At 46.4% G+C, this 22,355-nt stretch overlaps 1 protein-coding gene across 1 annotated transcript; it reads right to left on the bottom strand.

Annotated features, from left to right (window-relative positions):
- Positions 1 to 1,115: 1,115 nt before the first annotated feature.
- On the bottom strand, positions 1,116 to 21,525 carry PAK1IP1 (PAK1 interacting protein 1). Its single transcript, XM_061554328.1, has 10 exons — positions 21,402 to 21,525; positions 17,495 to 17,660; positions 16,375 to 16,495; positions 12,653 to 12,727; positions 12,187 to 12,239; positions 11,524 to 11,669; positions 8,197 to 8,294; positions 7,456 to 7,555; positions 6,267 to 6,387; positions 1,116 to 2,439 (listed from the first exon to the last, which is right to left on the bottom strand). The coding sequence occupies exons 1-10, from the start codon at positions 21,465 to 21,467 to the stop codon at positions 2,177 to 2,179; spliced, it is 1,209 nt and encodes a 402-aa protein (XP_061410312.1). The 5' UTR covers positions 21,468 to 21,525; the 3' UTR covers positions 1,116 to 2,176.
- Positions 21,526 to 22,355: the final 830 nt, after the last annotated feature.

Consider the following 22,355-nt stretch of genomic DNA (forward strand, 5'->3'; position numbering starts at 1 on the left):
CATACATGAGAACACAGTTTAATCTCGTGTTTTTATCCCGGCTCGGTGATCCTTCGCCGGCTAAACCACTTTACAATGGTGTATGTTCAATGGCCATCATCAATCCACTGCTTCATGAGATCTAATGCGTGTGGTAATGTGAGACCATCTGTGAAGAGAGTTTAGGACTTGGGGCTTCCTTCGCCAACCAGCATTGACCAGCATTGTGAAGCATGGTCAATCTCTAATGACTAACACACCTACTGTTGTAAATACATGTATCATTACACACGCAGTGTTTGCCACAAATGAACCACAATACTTAGTTGATCTCGTTAAGGAGCATAAACCATCACCCCAACTCCGGTCAACTTCGCAGCGGCTTTTGAGGAGTCATCGAGCAAAGATGGTCACGGCATCGCGCGTTTTCCAACGCACTTCTGCGGTCGTCTGGAACGCTCTTCCTTCCGATGTTAGGAAGCCACTGGAGCTATGCACTTTTAAATCTAGATTGCCAACTAATTCCTTTAGAACCGAATTTTTTGTGTCCTTAGTTTGTTGTCCTTCCCCGCACCTCCAATTAGCATGGTTGGCTATGTACGGCGCAAAAGAAGTTCAACATAATACTGTACATTCTCTAAAGTCCACTGAACAGTAGGGGAGCTTGAGTAATTGCTGTAGAAAATATCACGTGGCTGAAAGCATTTAACTGTTGCCTAATTTGAATTTTTTTGGCCGTTGTGGTGATCACCGTACCATTCCATCGCCCCTGCAGCCAAAATGTCATGGTGTCTGGTTTGTTCTCTTTGGAGCAATTAAAATATAAACCGTATTATTTTTGCAACGGTTTTAACTTAACTTCACTTGTGTTTGTCGTGGTCAAATCTTGAAATCAAAAGTTAGTCTACTACGTGCTGTCCTAATCAATTCATAATTTTGCACACGTACTCAGATCCAGAGACAATGCATGCCTGTATCCTTTCAAGCAATTACAATTTTTGTATGGACGGCTTTTTAATTATATCTTTTTGTGTAGGTCAAAAACGCCGCTGTCCCTAAACTGTGGAATCGGCTCGCACAAAAACGCAGGCGCCGCACGTGTCTCAGGCGCCATTGACGTACTTCTCGACCGTGAGTTAAACGGAGTTGTTATTAAAACCGTTGTTTAAAAAAAACACTTTTTTTAAGGAGTTTTGTTACATGAACCACAGCACGATCACTGCAACTGCAATAAACGTTGCTGCTATGTACATGGCAACACGGCGTAATCAGTGGAAGGACCAGTGTTTAAAACAAATATCTCCTAAAAATAAATCATGCACAGGACACGTACTGCTGAAGAGATTTTGAAGATTGCATTGTTAAACTAAAATAGATGCCCATTTATTTTCTTTCCCACATCATCATTTTGAGAGGGTGAAAATGGAAGGCAATGTTACAAGCAATTGCAGTTGTCCGTCATATAAATCACTCGAAATGTGCCCGATTTCATCAGACTTGGGATGTTAAGCAGGCATTTAGCCTGATGAGCACGATTGTGTGTAATGTTGCAGGCTGCTGCTGCTGCTGCTACTGCTGCTGCTGCTGCAGGGTTATGTTGTCCACAGAGGGCAGCACGGCAACATCGATTGTTGTGCCGTAACAACAGTCCCTTGGCTTCACCGACCCACACTGACCACGTGAAGTATGGTCAAATAACCCCATGACCCGCACTACGTGGGGACGGCCTCATCCCGCAGTGGGCTGCACAGCTACATCGAGCATTTGTACAATTCCTAGAGCTTACGGTGTTATGAGGATAATACAAAACAACACCCACCAACAGACCGGCATGGTATTATAGTATTTATACTTTGTAGTTTTTAAGTTAATGAGCAAAAACACTGGGTTTTAAGAACAATTGCGTGCAACCGATTATGATTATTATTTTTTAAACGCAGAGAACATTGCATTAAACATGAACAATTTATCCGGTTTCATTTTAATTGGGATAAAAAAGTTAATCAATTGGCGCAGCGCGTCTATAAAGCGAGCACTCGAGACCAGTGGGCCCCCCGCAACGGTAACACGCCAGGGGTTTGTCACGCGCGCAAAGCTCACGGTGCGAACGTATCCACCAGCATGATTACACTTGCCAAGGGTGACACTCACGACAGTCAAAATAAAATATATCACACCACTTCCCGTCACGCCATCTCTACTCCAGGCTTTGCCGCTTCTTTCTTTTCCTGTTTGCTTTCTTGCCGGTGGCTTTGCCAGGCAATGGCTTCTCAGGGGGCGATGGCTTCTCAGGGCGCGATGGCTTCACGGGGCGCGACCGCTTGCGTGCGAGCCTCGCGTCCCTGGCTTGCGCGGCAGGTGCGGGAGTTTCTTCGGGGGCTTCGGTGGAGGCTCCTCGCTCTTTGCCCACCGCCGTGCTCTCGCGCTTCTTCTTGGCCTTGTCGCCGGCCACCTTCGCCCCTGCAACGAGGACGGGGAAAAGTTAAAATCGGCAAGCGTCGTCGCTTTGGCAAAACTACAGGGGGGGGGGGGGGGGGGGGGAAGGAGCCCTCTCCCGATGAGCGCTACACAGGTGTGTTGGAACACGCTTGTAACCTATATCACCTGTTAGGCAGTACAATGAAAAAATGAGAATGCCAATTATGTAAATGTACAAGTAGGTTTTCACGGTCCATATTAGGATTCATAAATAGTTTAGATCGTGAAGGTTTGTCATTTTTTTTAAACTATAACCCTCCACAACACGGCAGCCAATCAGAACAGGTTGTCACGTTATGGGAAAATATGGTAATTGATTTGGTTTATCACCCAAACTGGAATGTTGAAAACCCCAAGCAAAGTTTAGACATTTTTATTAGATCTTTTGCTGAAAATTACAAATGACGTTTCACCTACACGATCGAAACCAAAATAAACCAATTATGAATCATGTCAATGATATGCTTAATATAGTATGACGAGCAGATGTGCAGTGAAAATCCAACCATCTGTCACTTGGTGAAAAATCGCAATCGTGAATCAATCCTTTACACTCGGAAGTGACTTCACCGCATTGGCTGGCTACGTAAACAACCCGTCCGGCACACGGGTGTGAGGCAACGCAGCTGCGGCCTGCGTAGCGAAAGCTTCCATGACGGCCTACAACAAGGCCGCACGCATTCACACGAATCGAGTCACGCCGGAGAGGCACAGCACTGCCGATTGAGCCCCGGGACCGTGATGCCCCCTCTCTCTCTGGGCACCGTAAGGGCGGGCGAGGCACAAGGCACTGGAGGAGCTGGGACAATTGGTCTATTAAACCGACTAATCGTCAGTTTTTATCTCCGTGTGTATAACCCACGTGCGTTTAGAGTATTTAGCTGCTGTAAATTCTCATGTGATAAGCCACTTCGTTGAGCTATCATTTGTGGCCAGGTCGCTTCTGAAAGATAGCTATGGGCCTTACCTGGGAAAACATTTTTTATGACAATCGAGTAATGTTTCTGCGGTCAATTATTGACGGCCCACATCGTGAAGACAGATAACCCCCCAACGGAGCCAAGCGCAGTGCGACTCAAGTAGCGACGCCGATGACATCACCTCACGTCCAGCGGGCACACGTGGAAAAAGGTGCGAGAGCTTCACCCCCACCCCTCAGCTCTTTCCGTATTATCCTATTAGTCGAGCAATACAACCAATAATCAGTAATCGACTCCACAGAGGGAGCACGATAAACACGCCCGCATGCCGTGCCCCCCCCCACCCACCCCCGTGCACTCGACTCGGGCAATTTGAAACAATGCGATTATCAAATCGCAAAGGCTGCGTTTTTTTGCGATTTGAAAAGTACTATTAATTTCCTATTGGAATTGTTTAAATTTGTTATATTAAAACTTTATTTAACTTAACAATTATTATTCTATGTTTTATTGATCTATTTCAAGAACATTTTAAAAATAAATACATGTTGGAAGCAATTAATATCTTTTAAGTTCTCATCCTTGCATTAGAATATATAGAGCAGTTCATATGTTGATGGTTTCACGTGGTAATGCTCCATCACATGTTTTAAATCTATTACACAGGGAATATTGAACTGAAGCTTGACTTTAACAAATTTAATCCGAAATCAAATCGCAATCGCAATATCTGTCAGAAAAATCTCAATTAGATATTTTCCCCAAATCGTTCAGCCCTGCTGCAGACCCATGGAGACGGCACAGTTGAGCAGGAGGGGTTAATGCGTGGCTGAGAGCAGGGGGGCATTAGCCCCTGTCCTTGGCCCTGCTGACCCAGCTAAAATCAATGGTTTAAATTAATGCTTCTTGTGTCGGGGTTGGACAGCCTTACAAATGAGGTGCGCGCATCTCCCGGTGCATTTGTCCGGCATAAATAATATATTTAAGAAATTTTCTTAAGTTACTACATCGCAGAGAACCGTTTAACCGCAACAGAAAATAAGACGCGGCGGTCATTTTCATACTCGTCCTTCTGTACTCGGAGCACTAAAAGTGATCTGCTATTTATTTAATAATAAAATGCCAAGGCAATATGTATTGACACCAGCGAAGCGTTGTACTGAAATTGTTCATGTTGTGGGATTTACTCTACAACACACACCGGGTGTGCTGGAGTAGTAGTTGGCAAAATTTTTGTTCACGTGACAAACCTCATGAATAGACTGTGGTCGGGTGGTGGCGGGCTAATGACACATTCATATTTACGTGATCTAACCCAAAAAAACTGTATTAAGGACGAATATCCTGATGAAAGAATGACATTAACAGGAGCACAAATTGAAAAGTTTACAGTAATTTAAAATGAACTGCATCTTTCTTCTGGAGTCGTTGCTCCCACATCTGTAGTGCCGCTCTCACGTCTTCCAAACATCTTGCGCCAATTAAACTCAATGTTTGTTACACGGAGAATCCCATTTAGCAAGTTACCCCAGCTATATTTGGTGGCAACGGCCACAGCCGCTAACAACAACAGAGCTATTGCTGGGGCGGAGAGGAGCCCAGCCAGGAGCCAGCCAGGATACTCGAGGCATAGATTATGTTTAATACTATAAACTATTTTTAAAACCTTTTACTTTACCAGGTAAGGCCCACTGAGCTACATAGCACGAATGATAGCCCAACAAAGTAGCTTATCATGCGGAAATTTATCACAGAGGACCCGCGCTACCACGGCCAGAAATTCATGCAAACACCAAATATACAGCAGGCGTCAAAGGTCGAGATCGAACCCACAACCTCCTGTATACCAGGCGAGGTAGTTAACATCTCGCCACTGTGGCGACCCTCGCCACCGCGACATATGAAGTTGTTGGTCCATCTAGCCAAACAACCCCCTTCTTGTCAATGAATTTGAGTTTAGTTGTGAAAAACTTTGTTTTTACGGGTTTACTTGTTGTCAATGAATTTGAGTTTAGTTGTTTATCAGATGATCCCATTTAGACCGGTTTCACGGCTATTTTACAAGTGAGCTCCGTGGTGCACGAGCACAGCAGCAACGACAAAACGTAGATTAAAAGAAAACGTCAATATTGCAGAGAATGCGTACAGGTCCTGAAGGAATATTGCACAACTAAGTGGAGATGGCCAACAGTGGCAAACAATGGAGCGCTGCTTTCCCACGCCAGCGGCTACAAACCCATTGACAAAACCTGCTGAAAGACGCAACACGCGGCACACAGAGCAGAAAGATCGTGCACACGCATCGATTGTGTAATGCTTTCCAACACGCGGTTGTCCTTGGAAGGGAGCGTTTTATTTATTTAACAGTTGGAAAGCCAATAGCTGGGCTGGGTTTGCAAGAAGTTGCATCCTGGTCTGCACTGTGGCTCAACTGTAGAACTATCCAGCAGCACGACTCACAACCTCTTCTATCAACACGAAGGAGCAGAACCGTAACAGCCAGGCGTCATTTCTCGGTGGCAGGCCCCCAAGTCTGCAACGTTGGCCATCGTCGTACCCGATGTACATTCGCTGCAGCAGCGTTCAATATACACCGCCTTTTAAGAAACTCACTCGCAAGGCTCACCACCTCTTTCAACCTTATTTCGCCTGGCTTTCGAGCGATACCGAGCACGGCTCCCGCAACTCAACAGTCAAGGTAATTTAGGTCCGTGAAATATTGTGCGCGTGACAAATTGCAATACCATTATGGGCACCACCGATTAGCACGTTTGGCTTAGTACGGTGCGAAAGAAGTTCATAGATTAGCAAATTACCGATGCGCAGCAGATGGCGGAGCCAGCTCGCGCCTCAACAGACGAGGGCAGCTTGGTGCACGGCAGCACTTACGTGGTCCCTGCTTGCGCTTGGCCTGGGGCTGCGACGCCACTTCCTGCGGTTTCCAGACGGCGAGGCAGGTGAGACGAGCCGTCGTGTTCACTTCTAGCAGCATCTCGGGGGGCTGCTCAGGCTGTGGGCATCAACCACGCAACGCGCACACATACCTCTGATTAGCACGGCTGGCTATGTACGGCGTGGAAGAAGTTCAACAAACTGTACATACATTTGGCACTCTCAGAACTCGAACTGAATCGAGTTCAGGATCATTCAACACAATGGGACTTCAACTCACTGGTACTTGAAGGCCAATTTGAAATGCGGTTAGCTGCAAACCTAGATTCGAACCCAAGATTTCAGCGGTGCTTACCTAGTACTCTGATAATTAAAAAAACTAATTGCAGCCCTCTATCAATCTCCTGCTGGATTGATAGCCTCCGGTGGAGATGTGGTACTCATCACAACATAGCTAAAAATATTAATTTTCTTGTAAATCAGATGGTGATGATATGAGGATGCGTTGATGGGGAGCTCGAAAATTACTCAATACAGAGGCACCGATTCCGTTGACGCTTCCCAAAGACGACGAGGGGCAATAATGAATCCGTAACATGGCTTGCAAGAGTAGCTTACAGTGAGAGCTGGCATCGTAGCTTAACATCCATAATCTAACCGTGTTATATTGAAGCTTAACATTTGCACATCTGTAAACATTGCCTTCCAAGTATATCTTTAAATAACAACAAACGTCAACGAGCTCCCACTTGTTCTAAGAGGACACAGTTTAACTGACTGTATTTAAAATATTAACTATTTTTATTTACCAGGTAAGGCCCACTGAGCTACGTAGCTCTTTTTGAGAAGCAACCTGGTCCCAAATGATAGCTCAACGAAGTGGCTTATCTGGTGGAAATTTCAAACAGCCAAATACTGTTTATTAATGTGGAAGGAAAAACCGGAGGACCTGGAGAAAAGTCCCAGCGACCACGGCGAGAACATGCAAATTCCAAATACACAGACGTCAGGGTTGGGATCGAACCCACGACCTGCTGCATACCTGGCGAGGTAGTTAACATCTCTGCATGACCAGGGGATGAATGAAACCCATTGATATCCATGAAACAGCATTTCCTCTCTTGCAAAGGTGACCTGACCGCAGCGCACGTGGAGCGGGAGGAGGGCAGCGGTGACGGACACTCACCGACTCGGGCAGCACTCGCCACAGCTTCACGCTGCCATCGCTGGAAGCGGACGCCAGCACGTGCTGGCCGTTGTGTTTCTCCGTGTACAGCGCCTTCACTCTGAAAGACGACGTTGATAAAACGCACGCTGCGTCACTGACAAGCGCGGTACCGTGAACTCCGCAGGATAATAATGGGGGAAGCGGAGTGGCCCAGTTACAACAGAAAATGCAGTACGTGCAAAACACACGGAATCTAGGTTATAGAAACGTATCGTTTTACATGTGTCAAATGCAGGTGAAGATGTACAACGTGCCACATGCTCTTCGTTGATTTTATAAATAATAGGTTTACTTGCTAACATGTTTGCGGTCATCGATGGGTGAGCAGCAGCTCGTAATTTGAAATGGCGCGCACGCAAAGGTGCTCATTTGTTTTTTGCATGCACAGTTACTCCGCAGCCCCAATTGTGGCCATGCAAACCAAACCACGGACAATATAGTAAACCAACGCGTAGTCCTTCAACTGAAGAGGAATAGCAAAACTAAACATGAAGAACCTCTCGTGGCTAACAGACCTCGACACTGGCACGCGTCTGTTGAACATCTTACACAAGAATAGAACTCCCACTGGTGGCCCTGAGCTAGTGGTGGACTGAAAAGTTACGCGGCCGACACGCGGTACCCTACACTTCTCCACGAGGTGCGGTTCTAGACGTCGATCGGCGTTCGAGCCCGCGCGAGCGTGCCCACTCCGCTCACCTGCTCTCGTGCGCCTTGAACGTGCACACCTCCTTCAGGGTCTCCACGCTGTGCAGTCGGACAAACTCGTCGCCACCCGCCGTCGCTATCAGGTCCTCCTGCAGGCCCACGCGGCATTAGCATCCGGTTCACACGGCGCACACGCATGCATGCCACACGTTTCGGTGCTGCAAACCAATGCTGCTATCCCCTCGTGGGTGCAAGAGGTCGTGGGTTTGATCCTATCCCTGATGCCTGTATATTGGGAGTTTGCATGTTCTCCCCGTGATCAGGTGAATTTTCTCCAGGTCCTCCAGTGTTACCCTTCACATTTATGAACATGTATTTAGAGTATTTGGCTGCTATAAATTTCCATAAGATAAGCCACTTCGTTGAGCTATCATTTGGGACCAGGTCGCTTCTCAAAAAGAGCTACGTAGCTCAGTGGGCCTTACCTGGTAAAATAAAAAGTTTAGTTTAGTTTTAGCATCGCTAATGATTGCCGTCCTGTGCAAAAAGCACGTAAATAAGATCATCATTTTTCTTTTCTGCCATGGAACAGGGAAGACCGGTGTACCCGAGGCGTGCCGATTGGTTACGTCTTCTCGACTCTGTGCTTCCCACACAAAAGATTCAGGAGACCAACTCCCTAGATCGGCAAGTTTGGGGGATCTGTCCCATCTCCAGACCTTGGCGTGATCAGCCTGCTTTCGCAAGCCATCAAAAAGTCTCGACGAGAAGACCTGGGGTTGGATTGATCCTCGACAGTTTGACGATCTTATGTCCGTTCGGCCATCAAGTGTCAAAGGCATGTTAAAGAGCCCTTGACAGAAATACACAATCATAGGAGCACGTGCGTTTATTACCGAGCACTCTCATGCACCATGTCAACCTCAAGAGGTCAGTATGGCCAATGGCACTGACACCCACATACCTCAACATACCTTCATACCGAGCGCGGTATCTTAAAGCTTTCAAGTTGAAATGAAAAGTTTGGAAGTGACATACAATTTGTTCAGTTACAGATGATTAACAATATGTATGAATAATATTGGCAATCCCACACACTGATAATGGCTCAGTTCAAACACGTGGTTCTGCTTACTGATGACGGAACATCACTTGGGCTGCCACGTGAATAAACAAAGGGACGCCAACATCGAATGGGTTTAAGTTGGCAATCACACTCCTTAAAAGTCCTTGTGTATAATACTGAGTAATAATGTTAATCAACGGAAATTAGCCACTTTCCAATTCGAGAACAATACCAGCAGCTGAGCGTGTCCAGAGATGTACTCCACACACCTGCCACACAAACATGACTTTTTAGCACATACGCATGGAGGGGGGGTTAACCCAAATGCGTACGTTTGCGTATTGGGGGTCTACTCACAATGTACGCACGCATAGGAAACGGGGGGGGGGGGGGAGGGTTAATCCTCGATAATAATTTGTCTACATTGGCCTTCAAATGAGCCACAGTTCAGTTTCTTCAGCTGTCAGACAAGCAGCTCAGCAAAATAAGTGGCCAAGGTACGCAACTCAAGTCTTTAATGCAGCCGGTGGTGGACTATCTGTTTGCATAAACGCGTTACTATTTCAATATTTATGCGTGGATTAAATATGGGCCGTTCTATAACATTTTGGGGGGAGGGTGTAAAAAGTACGTGTGCGTACAGGGAGGATGGAGGAGTCAAGTTGACAGATTTCTGCATACCTACTAAATGGATGGCCCCTAACCAAAGGGGCTTTCCCTCCACTAACAGGAGCGACACGTAGGCTAGTATTGTAACATACCCACCCCGGGGGCCGATGCTTTGGGTCAACCTGGAAAAGATGACGAGGCACCGCCAGCCTTTCACCATAGAGTATTGGTGCCTTTCATCAAAATCTTTGCCACGATCAATCCACTGCTGGATGAAGGCCTCCACCCCCCAAGCTGTCGCCATCTCTCACGGTCCCGCCGTGCGACAATCCACCAAGTGCCTGCACGCGAACACTTTTCGTCGCTCTATCTCCATGGTGGACGTGCACTTTCAGGCACGATCCCTCATTTGGCTGCCACTCGGTCGTTAGTGTGGACAAGTTTCTTCACAACCGGTGTGCCAGCTCGGCCAAGTCCCAGGTGTGTCGAGGTATTTTCGGAATTATAAAAAAAACGAACATCACTGTTCGAAAGGAGGCACAGACGCAAACTCTCTTCCCTGCCGTTCAGCAGCCGATCCATACAACAGACAGCAGTCAGCCCCCACCCCCAGCCCTCTCAACTCCCTCGGTCACGCACTTGGGCAGACGGTGTCTCGCGGAGACAGAGCAAGCTTGAACGCAGGTGTCGTGGAATTAAAAACATTGAGAAGTGCCGGTCTAGACGACCGGGCACCATCCCTTCTAGAGGCGCATCCTGCCTCATCCCACTTACTTGATTGTTCTTAAAACTTTATTTAACACGTGTATACACTCTAATCCGTGGGGGTTTATGCATTTAAGCTACGTAAATTGCAGGCAGGCACAGTCAGCAGTCGCCAGCTTGTGCCACAATGCGTCTAGCCAACGTCTTGCTCGCCGATAAATTTATCTCGAGCAGGGCATTAAATTTGACAGGCGTGAAACAGCTCAACATACTAACGTACGCAGCAACAATATGCCATATGAATTTCTTTGCAAGAGCAACCTGCGCAGAATGCTGCACTTAATGGCGCCAAGATGCTAAAAAAAATCTATTTTTGCAGTCACTGTTGAGTGCTAAAGCCATTACATAATTTGTTTGCCTGCTATCACATAAAACACATCACGTTCACAAAAGAGCACCTGGAGAATGGCGTTGCATAACACACGTTGGACTAATGGGAGAGCGGATATCGAGGTGGAGGAGTTCATGAATGGCAATGTCACGTTCATCGGGATGTAACCCCGGGCACTTCAACCAGGTGGGTGTTCCACATGGGGCTACACTCTCCGCAACGTGTCAGCCAACAATATTATTGAGTGGATCAATTCCTCAATTAATCTCGAGATCATGACAATAACTTGAAGTGGCACGACCAGATTGTGTCACATTGGCATTCATCTGGTCGTAACGTCAACGCGGGAGAAGGCGCGTAAACGTAAATATTTTTAGAGTTGATAATACATCTCCCGAGTTCGGGCAACCCTTGGGGTCATTGCCCGGTTGTCTCTAGGATAAGACTTCACGCCGCAGATTCGCTCATTCATAGATCGTATTTTTACGAGAGTTACCGTGACCTCGTGTTACGGAGACAGACAGGGTAAGAATGCATCGTTCGCGCTTTCAGCCACAGCTGGAAAGCGTCAAAAAATTGCAGGCAGTGGTGGCGGCGGACGGCTTACGGTGACGAAGCGGATGGAGGCGATGCGCGCAGGCATCACGATGCTGCCCGTGACGGTCGCAGTCTCCAGCCGGTACACGTCGAGGTGCGGGCCCGAGCACAGGGCGTATACGTTCCCGCTGGGGGACCACAGCACCAGCTCAGCGTCTGCGTGCAACGCCGCCACCACCACCACAAAACACATGCACCCCCGATTAGCACGGTTGGCTGCGTACGCTGCGGAAGAAGTTCTACAAACATACATACGTACGTACGACGTGCTTCAATTGGAGACTAGTCATTATTCCCTAACCTGGCTGAGTGCGATTTTGGTCAAATTTGCCCAATGAAGGGTTCTTCAACTGGAGGCCTCGGGCCCCGCTGAACCCTCGCTAACGTGAGATATATATATATATGGATCGCCGAGACGTAGATACAAAATCGGGAGGGGATCAAAGAGAGGCCGAGAGACGGAGCTGCAGATAGGAGATAAATATGAGCGACGTTTTTATGGGAAAGTCCTAAAATTGGATTTGCGACCTGCCAATTGCGAGTCGATATCTCTGACCACAACCATCAGTGCTCAAGTAAAAATGTCTGGTTTCTTGAGTCAAGCAAAGTTTAAGCACTGCCAGCTGATGAGGGTGTATTATTGTATTTGGTAAAGCCTCTTATTATGCCTTACTCCGCTTGATGTTCTTGATGAAGGCTGACCTTCCTTCAACCAGGTTCCACGTCCTGCAAAACAAAAAAAATTGAATAAATTCAATAAAACGTGAATTTAAAATGATAATTGACACATTTCCCAATTTGCAGCAAGAGCAATACGCACATTTAAAGTATATAAACAAACCCCCATTGTAGTTTAAATTTAAACAAAGGTTGATTGCAATTTGACTAATTGCAGTTCGCTCCTGAGATAACTCAGTTAATACAGCACTGAGCTAACGATTGCACGACCACTGGTTTAAATTTCAAGCAGCGTAAAAACCAGCCTCATGAATGGTTTCATCAACCTAATCAGTCTTCATCTGCTCTGTGAGACCAGTGAAATGAACACCGTCTGGTAAGGCTACACCTCTCATTTTGTACTCGCACAGTCTTGCCGTAAGAATGTGCAATTCCATCCAATGGCTGTATGTGCCGCAAACCTGAGAGTCTTGTCCGTGCCCACGGAGAGTGCCAGCTTCCCTGACGGGTGAACAGACATTGCCGAAACATGTCCCCTGCGACACGCAAACAACATACATGATGAGAGCACGTGAAGCTGTGTTATTAGGAAGCCGCCGGAGCTATGCTCCAGTGAATCTAGAATGAAAATGTATTTCTTTAGAACTACTCTTTGTGTTGTTTGTTGTCCTTCCCCCACACCTCCGATTCGCAAGCTTGGCTAGTATGGTGCACAAGAAGTTCAACATACATACATCGTATATACAGCTGACACGTTTGGTGAATTAAGTCGATCAACAGATAAAAAATAAAAAATTGAGAACGGTCCAAATATCCCCTCCATCCCCACGTCGCCGGCACACAGGGCCCACTCCTTTTCGAATGACGTCAGCGGATTTTAACGAATAAAGTCAGCGGATTTTAACGAATAACGTCAGCGGATTTTAACGTCCGCTTTCAAGCAGGTGGTGCACACTTATGCTTAATCATCTTTAGTTCCCTTCTGCCTTTTCTTTCAGAGATGGGAAACAAAACCATTTCACTTCTCCGGTCTGTCAACCCTGTCCCGCCAAGTGTTTTCAACCCCCGGCTCCTTGGCTATGGGCGGGGGGGGGGTGGTTTGTGCGGGGTGTAGGTGGGGTGAAATATCTCAGGATGATGACATCAGCCCCCTCGCTTTGGAATCTTCCCTCGTTAACTCTCACATCCCATCTGTCGCCGTGACGAAGGACCCATCGCGGCGAGGTTGTCATGAAACGTACCACGGTTAATACGCCTGGAGTATTAACCAGGGTGGCTGACAGGCTGACGGGCTGGAACCTCTGTAACAAACGGTGAAAGCTGCTACACCAATTCGAAAGCATCGCTGCCCCGATTCGAGTGGCTATGCGCAGAGACTGGTGAGGATTTGGCTCCACGATTTAGCACCGGAAGCCTATGCTCACCCAGACGGAACGGTATTATGTGAAAGCAAACACTCACTAATGTATTTTTATGAGCAATCAATAGTGCTGCGGGGGAGGTGGGAGGGGTCTTAGTTTAAAGGGGCTCTGCACGGGTTCATGGTTGATGCGAGTCTTTTGTAAACTTACATCAATTACGGTTACCAATAACAATGCACTTTACTTTTTAAAAATATTTTTTCCAGTAAAACCGCAGAGATATTTCAAGACTCTTTCAGCAAAGTTTATTTCGATGGAAGTCTATGCGGTATTTCTTTGAAGGAGCCTTTTTAGTTTCCTGTTGGAGGAAACTGGAGTGCCCCGAGAAAACCTCCGCAAGCAAGGTAATAACAATCAGTGAGCTCTCACAAATGGGTCTGACGAACCCATTTGCTGCACTACCACCATCTCCTGCTAATTATGAAAATATCACAATTCTGTGCGATTAACTACCAATGGCCACTGGATTCGAGGAATGTACCACCCAAGATCAAATTTGACAAAGCATCATGGGCCAATGCTGCCGATGCCACGACAACTTGTCATTGCTCCCTGCCAGATACCTCAGCTGTAGCGCAGTCAAACCTGAATGCCAGTTTATTCGGGTCCCACCATCCGGCTCTAGGTTTTCCCCTTAGTCCATGCTGCACATGAGTCCCACCCAACACCAAGCTCCCCTTCTTCCTGATTACCGCTGCAATGATTTTTCTTGCCACTCTATTCCACACTGTGAAAGCAATAAATAGAACTCATTGCTGCGCTTTTTGTCGCAACACCACTTACAATATTAATATTGATCACGGGTTTTTTTCTATAAGTATAGAGCTCAATGAAACGTGTCTCTTTTCCAAGGGCGACCTGGGAGATACACAGATGGAAGGTACACGAAGATGCGGGGAAGCTGCGAAGAGATCCTGTGACAAAATACAAGGGTCGGTACTTCTTCTAATAGGGTGCCACGGTGGCGAGATGTTAACTATCTTGCCTGGTACACCGGAGGTCATGTGTGCGAGCCCAACTGACGCCTGTATATTTGGAGTTTGCATGTTCACACCATGGTCACGTGCATTTTTCTCCGGGTCCTCCGGTTTTTCCCTCCACATTTAGAAACGTGTGTATTGAGAATTTGGCTGCTATATCGCTCAGTGGGCTTTACCTCGTGAAATGAAAATAGTTTTAATCAACAGGTGGCTTTACGTCCCTGCGAAGGCCCGATGCACAGCTAATGACAAAGCAGCTAGGGCACATTATCACAAAGATGGATCCACAACTAAGGGCCTAGATTGCATACTGGTGAACCAGGGTCATCAGGGACACAAAGCGGGAATTTGTGTAGCCACCCTCGGCGTTTTATTTTATCAGAATATGTATTTCTATTGGAGGAATCCGATCAGCTACAAAACTAGTTTTCACAGATGTCCAGTAGCCTCACAGACTATATAAATCAAACTGTGAACCATATCCATATGGTCTTAATGCCATTTACACCAAAATGGAAAGGTGTGGCTGGTGGTCATAAGTGCTCCAATTGACAAAAACCGGCTGAATGACTCACGGAGATGATGGCACGGCTGAGTCAGAGCGATGAAAAAAGGACTGCTGAGATCATGGGTTTGAACGTTCAGAATTATCCACATCTGCCCATACGCCATGGCCTAATGGCACGAGCACTATTCCTGAATGTTTAATGACCGCGCCATTTAACAGGTGGCGCACGTCTGTTTGATGATGAAATCATTGGTCAATCAATGGCCTCCAGGACGTGGTGTCATCCCATTGACACATGTCCTCTTTTGCAAGGATGACGTGGGACACGTAGTGCCTTCGTGTTAGTAACAAAACCAAATGTATATAAAACACACGGCAGTCAACACAAAAGTATGGAGCCATCAAATGAAGTGTCAATAAATCAATGGAAAAATATGCACCAAAATACTATAACCACTACACCTCATAACAGAATACATTTTAATAATCACATTTAAAAAACCGTTACCGACGCACATATAATTATGATTAAGGTGTGTAACAAATCCTGCCCCACGTGATTCAATAGCAACAATTTGGAGTTGTGATAAGATTTTAAGAACTGATTCTTATTTTCCTAACATGGTTCCCGCGGTCTAAAACCCTGCATTGCTCACGCTAAAACCCTGCATTGCTCACGTGAACCAGTGACAAACAACATTTGTGAAATTAAAACGATTGATTTTTACGCGTACTCTTCAATGCACGTTCAATGAAGAAAACAATAGTCAATTTTAATTGCCAAACCAGTGCATCGTTACATGACTGTTTATTGCTACTGCGCGGACTTTTGCGGTTGTGCTGTATAGCTCTCCGATCTGCTTTCACATTGTACCGTGTTGTCCAGCAGGATGTCCAACGTTTCGCTCCACATCCTGAGAGCTTCTTCAGGAAATGAACTAAGCAACCTCACGTTCTCACTCGATTATATCGTGTTTGCCGGCTGCTAGTGTTTGCCGTAGGACAGGCGATGTTATTTAATCAGCTGTGTCACGGGCATACAAGCTCATGTTGCTTATGAATTTATTGTTATTATGGATGAATATCAGAAGGCTTTGTATGGTTGGATTCGAACTGGTAAATCCAAACTCTCAGGCGAGCGTGCTCAGGCTCCCAGTCAGCCTGATCTTCCAAAAACAACAAGGATATTAACAGCCAAGAACAAATTCCAGGATTGAGGGCGATCCTGCGTGGAGCGTGGGACCGGGGTACCGATCGCACACACACACACTCACTTGTGGGCACGTATGGTCTTCAGACACTTCCACGTCTTGGTGTCCCAAATGCAGATGCTTCCATCCTGCGCACCGCTCAGCATGTGCGTGCTCCCGTAGAACTCCAGACACGTGATGGTGCCTGGGGCACGAGCAATCCGACATCACCGTCATTAATTCGTGTCTGTGTCACATCACCAAAAGCCCCTGTCTATCCACGGTTGGATGAAAGCCTTTGCAAACCCATCACCGCCCTCCTTGATGGTCCAGTGCTGCCATCAGCCATCTCCCTCCTGCACACGCAACTGTTCTCATTGCTCCATTGCTGTGGTGGTCGACCTTGTGGATGCGTTCTCTCCTTGGGCTAGAATATGGCTAGAAGAATATAACCGTCGTTCATTCAATTTAGCTCTGTTTTACATCCCCTTCATTAAACCAGCTGTACATGTCATTCACAAGCCCCGTTGCTCAACCGCGTAATGCAGACATTTACTTATTAATACACATCTCCTTTGCCGTGTACATTTATTGCCTGAACATATTTGAAAAGGTATCAAGTACAAATCACTTATATATATCAGGATTACTGAAACAAAAGGCTCCAGAGAGGTAGTTGGGATCGCTATCTTTTTTATTACACGACTAGAGTTTAATTTAGATTCCGAGTAGAAACGCAGCATGTAGAAAATTTTGCTGCTATAAATTTCCACGTGATAAGCCACTTTATTAAGCTATCTTTATGTGGCCTGGTCACTTCCGCAAAAAGCTACATAATAGCTCAGTGGACTTTCCCTGGTCAGATAAACATTTTAGTTGTATTTGTATATTTTTCTAAACTTATTAATTTACCTTTCCTATACTTTGCACTCCTATTGTGTTTTTTGTATTGTTCTGACCCGCCCATACTGCACATCTGTGAAAAAAATGTTGCCGCTCATCGTATTCCTACAGTATAAACATTCTGATTCTGAATAACTCCTTACATGCGCCCAAAACCCTGTTCTCTTCTATCGCTGCTTTATTTTCTTCCCCATCCTTTGTGGACCTTCCCAGGACTCTCCACAAAACCATTAATTTCTCCTATAATGATTTCCTCCAATATAAGTACATATCCTGATTCTGATCGACGTCATCATCTCACCGCTGTGCTGCAGCAGTGCCCCGTGCTCCACCCTCCTCTGCAGGTCGTACAGGTGCACGGCCTCGTCGGCGCTGCCCGTCGCCACGAAGCGGTCGCTGGCTGCCACGGCGGTCACGCACGCCAGATGCGCCTGATGCGTGAAGTCCGCCACGGCCTCCCAGCTGCCCTGCAACCCAGCGGAACAAACCATGCAGTTGGGCCAAGTTTCGAATCTCGGTCGGGGGCAGGGCCAGATTTAGGCAGCAGGCAAACGAGACATTTGCTTCAGGGAGATAAACATCCAAAAGGGAAGAGCACACACACAAAAAAATTTGACTTTTTAAAAATTTACTTCACTCAATCGATTCCTCAATCTTCCAGACTGGGAGGTCTGGACCACCCTGCTCAACATGCTGCCGCCGCGACCCTCATCAGGACAAGCGGATTGAGAAACGAACGAACATACTGTGTTTAACAACCATGCAGCAGGCTTGAATTTAAACTTTTTTTTATTTTACCAGGCAAGGCCCACTGAGCTACAGCTTTTTTTCAGCAGCGACCTCGCCACAAATGATAGCTCAACCAAGCGGCTTACCATATGGAAAGTTCTAGCATCCAAATACTCGAAACGTGTGTTTCTATATGTGGGGAGAAACCCCGGATGCGTAGAAAAATCCACGCGACCACGGGGAAAACATGCAGACTCCAAATATACGGGCGTCAATGGTCGAGATCGAACCCACGACTTCCTGTACACCATGCTTGGGAGTTAGCGTCTCGCCACCAGGGTTTTCTTTGGTAAACAAGCTTAATACATCATTTACTGTAGGAAAGTCTCGCCGAAAGCCTGCATTTGGTTGCGTGGCCAATTCCATTTGTGGATATGTGGAGGCGGCAGTACCCAGACAAAACACACATTCAAAGCTCTACAATCTCGAGACTATGTACCAAACCAATCGCTGTACTGCCATCTGCTGGCTCGTCGTAGCATTCGCAGCTATTTGATTTTAGCTCCTGTCAAGCAATTATATGGTGGCCAATTCAAGCACTACACCAGGCAAGACGCCTGCTTTGCTTGCGAGAAGCGAAGAAATCGGGCGATTTCAAGATATGATCACAGGCAGCATCGCGTCGTGGAAAGCCAACATTGGTTGTCTTGTAATCAGTATGGCCTCTGCCATGGAAATCAGAATATTTATTTATACGGAAGGAATCCGATAAGCTATAAAGCTCGTTTTCACAGACATCCAGGAGACGGGTCAGAATGTTACAACAATACCAAACACGATAGGAGTGCAAAAGTATAGGAAAGGTTAAAAAAATGCATACAAATAAAACTCAACTATTTTGTACCTTCTGGTTAAAACTTTACCATATATCACAAGTAAAGCCCACCGAGTTATGAGCTAAAGTTTTCAGAAGCGACCTGGCCACAAATGACAGCCGAACAAAGTGGAAATCCACAGCAGCAAAAAAAAAATCAAACTACAAATCGAAATGCACGATTCCAAATGTGGAGGGAAACCCGGAGAAGCCGGAGAAAAAATACAATCCAAGCGATTTCTGTCGAACGCACGGCAGAAATGCACACAGCAGCTCCAGACGCACAATTTCTTAGAGACCTACACAGGCTAATCTTGAGAGTAGCAAACTTTCCAATGGGAGTTTGATGCCAGTCGTAGTATCCAGTAAAGACATTGAGTGAGTGGTGGGAATTTCACGTTCTTATGACAGTGTTGACCCCCCCCCCCCCTTCTGACCTGGTGATTTTTTTAAATGGCATGTCAAGTCATTTAAACGGCAAAGTCTCATTGATTATCAAGACCCTTTGCAAGGAGTACTTTTTGGGCTGTAAGGAAATAGGTAGCTGTAGGGCTAAAGTTGAAACTAGTTTTTTTATATAGAAAATATGTATACCTTAAGTTTAAACGAGAAGCGTTTACACTGTTATATTTCTGTTAAATAAGCATATGCTACAATAAGGGGGATTGGCCAAACATCCCAAGGAAAACTTCCATTAGGCCTTAAAATTTTTGCCCAAATTAAATCTTCGATTAGCAAGTTTGGCTACGTGCGGTGCTAACGAAGTTCAACGCACTGTCACATTGCACAAATAAGTCTCCAAGGCGACGAGGAGGGGAAAAAAATCCATTCGCAAACAGAAAAGAGGGATGATTTCGATTTAAAGCTTTCGTGACTGCAGGGATTCATCTTCTTGGTTCTTTCGGTAAAGTCACGTAGAAGGAAAAGAATAAAAATATAAAAATAAAACATAATAAAATAATTCTCACGACGTTTCGGCCACAACGCAAGCAGCCGTCCTCAGGTGGAGAGCAGGTCTGTCGAGAAGACAGAGTCTGAATGAGACGCGTGTTTGTTGCAAAGCCAGAGAAGGAGCAGAGAGACGCGTCAAGAGGGCGACCCGCAGCTGGAGACGGAGCGATGCGGACCACGAGGAATTGCGTGGCAGACGCGTGGCAATGTCTTCATCCAGCCAGGGGCGGTTTCTTCATTAGGGCGATTGGGCGACGCACCACCAATGTCATTCAACCACAGAGTCACGCTAGCCGTCACTGTGCCTCTGGATATAGTCCAATCAGCGTCATGTCACGTTCTGTGGAGTACCGCCTCTTTTTGGGCGATTTCCCTCCAGCTGAGAATCGCCCAGAGTGTTCCCATAGACTTACATTCAAAGATGTTTTTTTTCGAACGGGGGCGCTGCAATGCATTCTCTATGGCTTCCGGGAGGGCTCGCCCTAACGTGCTTACGTCATCATACGTGCTTACGTCATCATACGTAAGCACGTTTCATCCAACAATATAATTTGTTGCCACCTAGTGGAATCTTTAATAAAATAAACTTGAGTGGTTTGTTTTAATAGTGAGTATAGAAACAAACAAGATGTATTTTAAGAGTCACTTTATTTTTCATTAATATTAAAGAAGTGAAGTTGCCTTTACATGCTTAAGCTGTTAATTTATCCATTGCATGGGTGGACCTTATCCTTATCAATCATCCAGACATTTGCCCGCCCTGAGAGATTTTGCAGGAGCCGCCACTGCATCCAGCAGTGGAGAAGTCATTGGCTCTAGATTTTAAGCTTTCGTGACTGCAAGGGTTAATATTCTTAGGTTTCTTCGGTAAAGTCACGTAGGTAAAAAATTTAAATTAATAAAAGTAAAATAAAAAATCACGACGTTTCGGAGGCAACACAAGCTTCCGTCTTCAGGTGGAACCGTCACATACCGAAAACACCTAAGAATATGTCATTGGCTGCGAATGGTCGTTGTGGCGGTGACATCGCCTTGGTGGAAAGCCCCCCCCCCCCCCCAAAAAAAACAACTCAACACTGTGGCCTTTAAACTATGAAAAAAAACTTTGTTTTAGCAGATAAGGCCCACTGAGACACGTAGCTCTTATTCAGACGCTACCTGGCCACAAATGATAGCTCAGCCAAGTGGCTTATCGTGTGGAAATGTATAGCAGCCAAATATTCTGAACGCCCCGTTGATTCTAAATGTGGTGGTGGTGAGGGGGGGGAATTGGAGGACGCCGGAGAGAAACAAAAATCCACGCGACCACGTGGAGAGAATCGCGCACAACTCCAAACATCAATGCTTCTGGGTCGGGATCCAACCCACGACCGCCTGCATATCGGGCGAGGTGGTTAACATCTCACGCCATTATCGGACACATTAAAAAGCGACGTTTCGGGCAATGGCTCTACTTCACAGCACACGCAGAGGACCAGATACATTCACTCGCTAGTGCGCCATAGCGTGGTTGAGTACAGTAACACGGGATGATGGATGGATGGTATCCACGTGGAGACAAACTTTGTAACTCGCTACACGTGGTTCACACACAGAGCCCCCCCCCCTCCCCTGACGCATTTTAATATAAAACAATGAAACGTAATGAACTTACATCGTCGTTAACCTTCACTCGGTAGCCGAAGAGCACCTTCTCGTAACACCCCGCCACGATCTCCATCTCTGCAGCAGCTGCTGCTGCGGCGGCGGTAGCAGCGTGGACCCGTGAGCTCCTCAGATTTCCCAGCTCGCATAGGGCGCCCGCGGGTGTGTCGAGAGGGGGACTCGGCCCTAGTTCGGCCATCTTTGTACGGGAAGCTTCCCATTGGTTCAACGTAAAGGGAGGGTTGCGTGACGTCACGGGTATAACCCCTTACAAAGATGGCGACGTCGGCGTGTAACCACGTGGTGGCGGGTGGTGGCCCAATGGCGATGGCGGATTGAGGGTATAAAACGGAAGTGGCTGTGCACCACGTGACCCGAGCGAGTGGGGTCCTGAATCAGCTGCGCTCCACGTGGGTTCGCTCCTGAGGTGTCGGTTGCACATTCACGCCGGTGCCTCTCGCAATGGGTTTTTTTGTTTCGTATTTTTAAGTGTTTTAATATTTATTTTATTGCCAAGGGGATTTTAACAGAAGTAGTTGTATCGCTGTCGACGCAAACACTGCCTCGACAGAGAAAATGTGATATAAGGTAAAGTTTTAACCAGAAGGTACTAGCATTATAACTTGATTCAGCAGTTGGTTGTCCATATACTACTATAGCATACACCAAAGTACTGTATGTGTTGAGTGCCCTTCCCATTCTGAGCAAGAGGTGAAAATTCAAATTCTCATGGCGATGAATACTATTTGAACACGCGCCTTAAATAATAAAGCATCACCGCCTTTAAATACACAGTACAGCCGCTGTTCAACACAAATGTCTCCCAAATTGTTAATTTTATCCACCCCCGGAAATGATTGTGATGATGATGGGCTAAAATTCTCCGGTGGCCACAAATACCACCGGGAGACACCCCCTCCCCCACCACACAAAGTCACTCCCCCCTCATCCAGCAGTGGATAGT

Source organism: Lethenteron reissneri, chromosome 19, assembly GCF_015708825.2.
Source record: "Lethenteron reissneri isolate LAM-NWPU_2019-01 chromosome 19, ASM1570882v1, whole genome shotgun sequence".
NCBI classification, from domain to species: Eukaryota; Metazoa; Chordata; class Hyperoartia; order Petromyzontiformes; family Petromyzontidae; genus Lethenteron; species Lethenteron reissneri.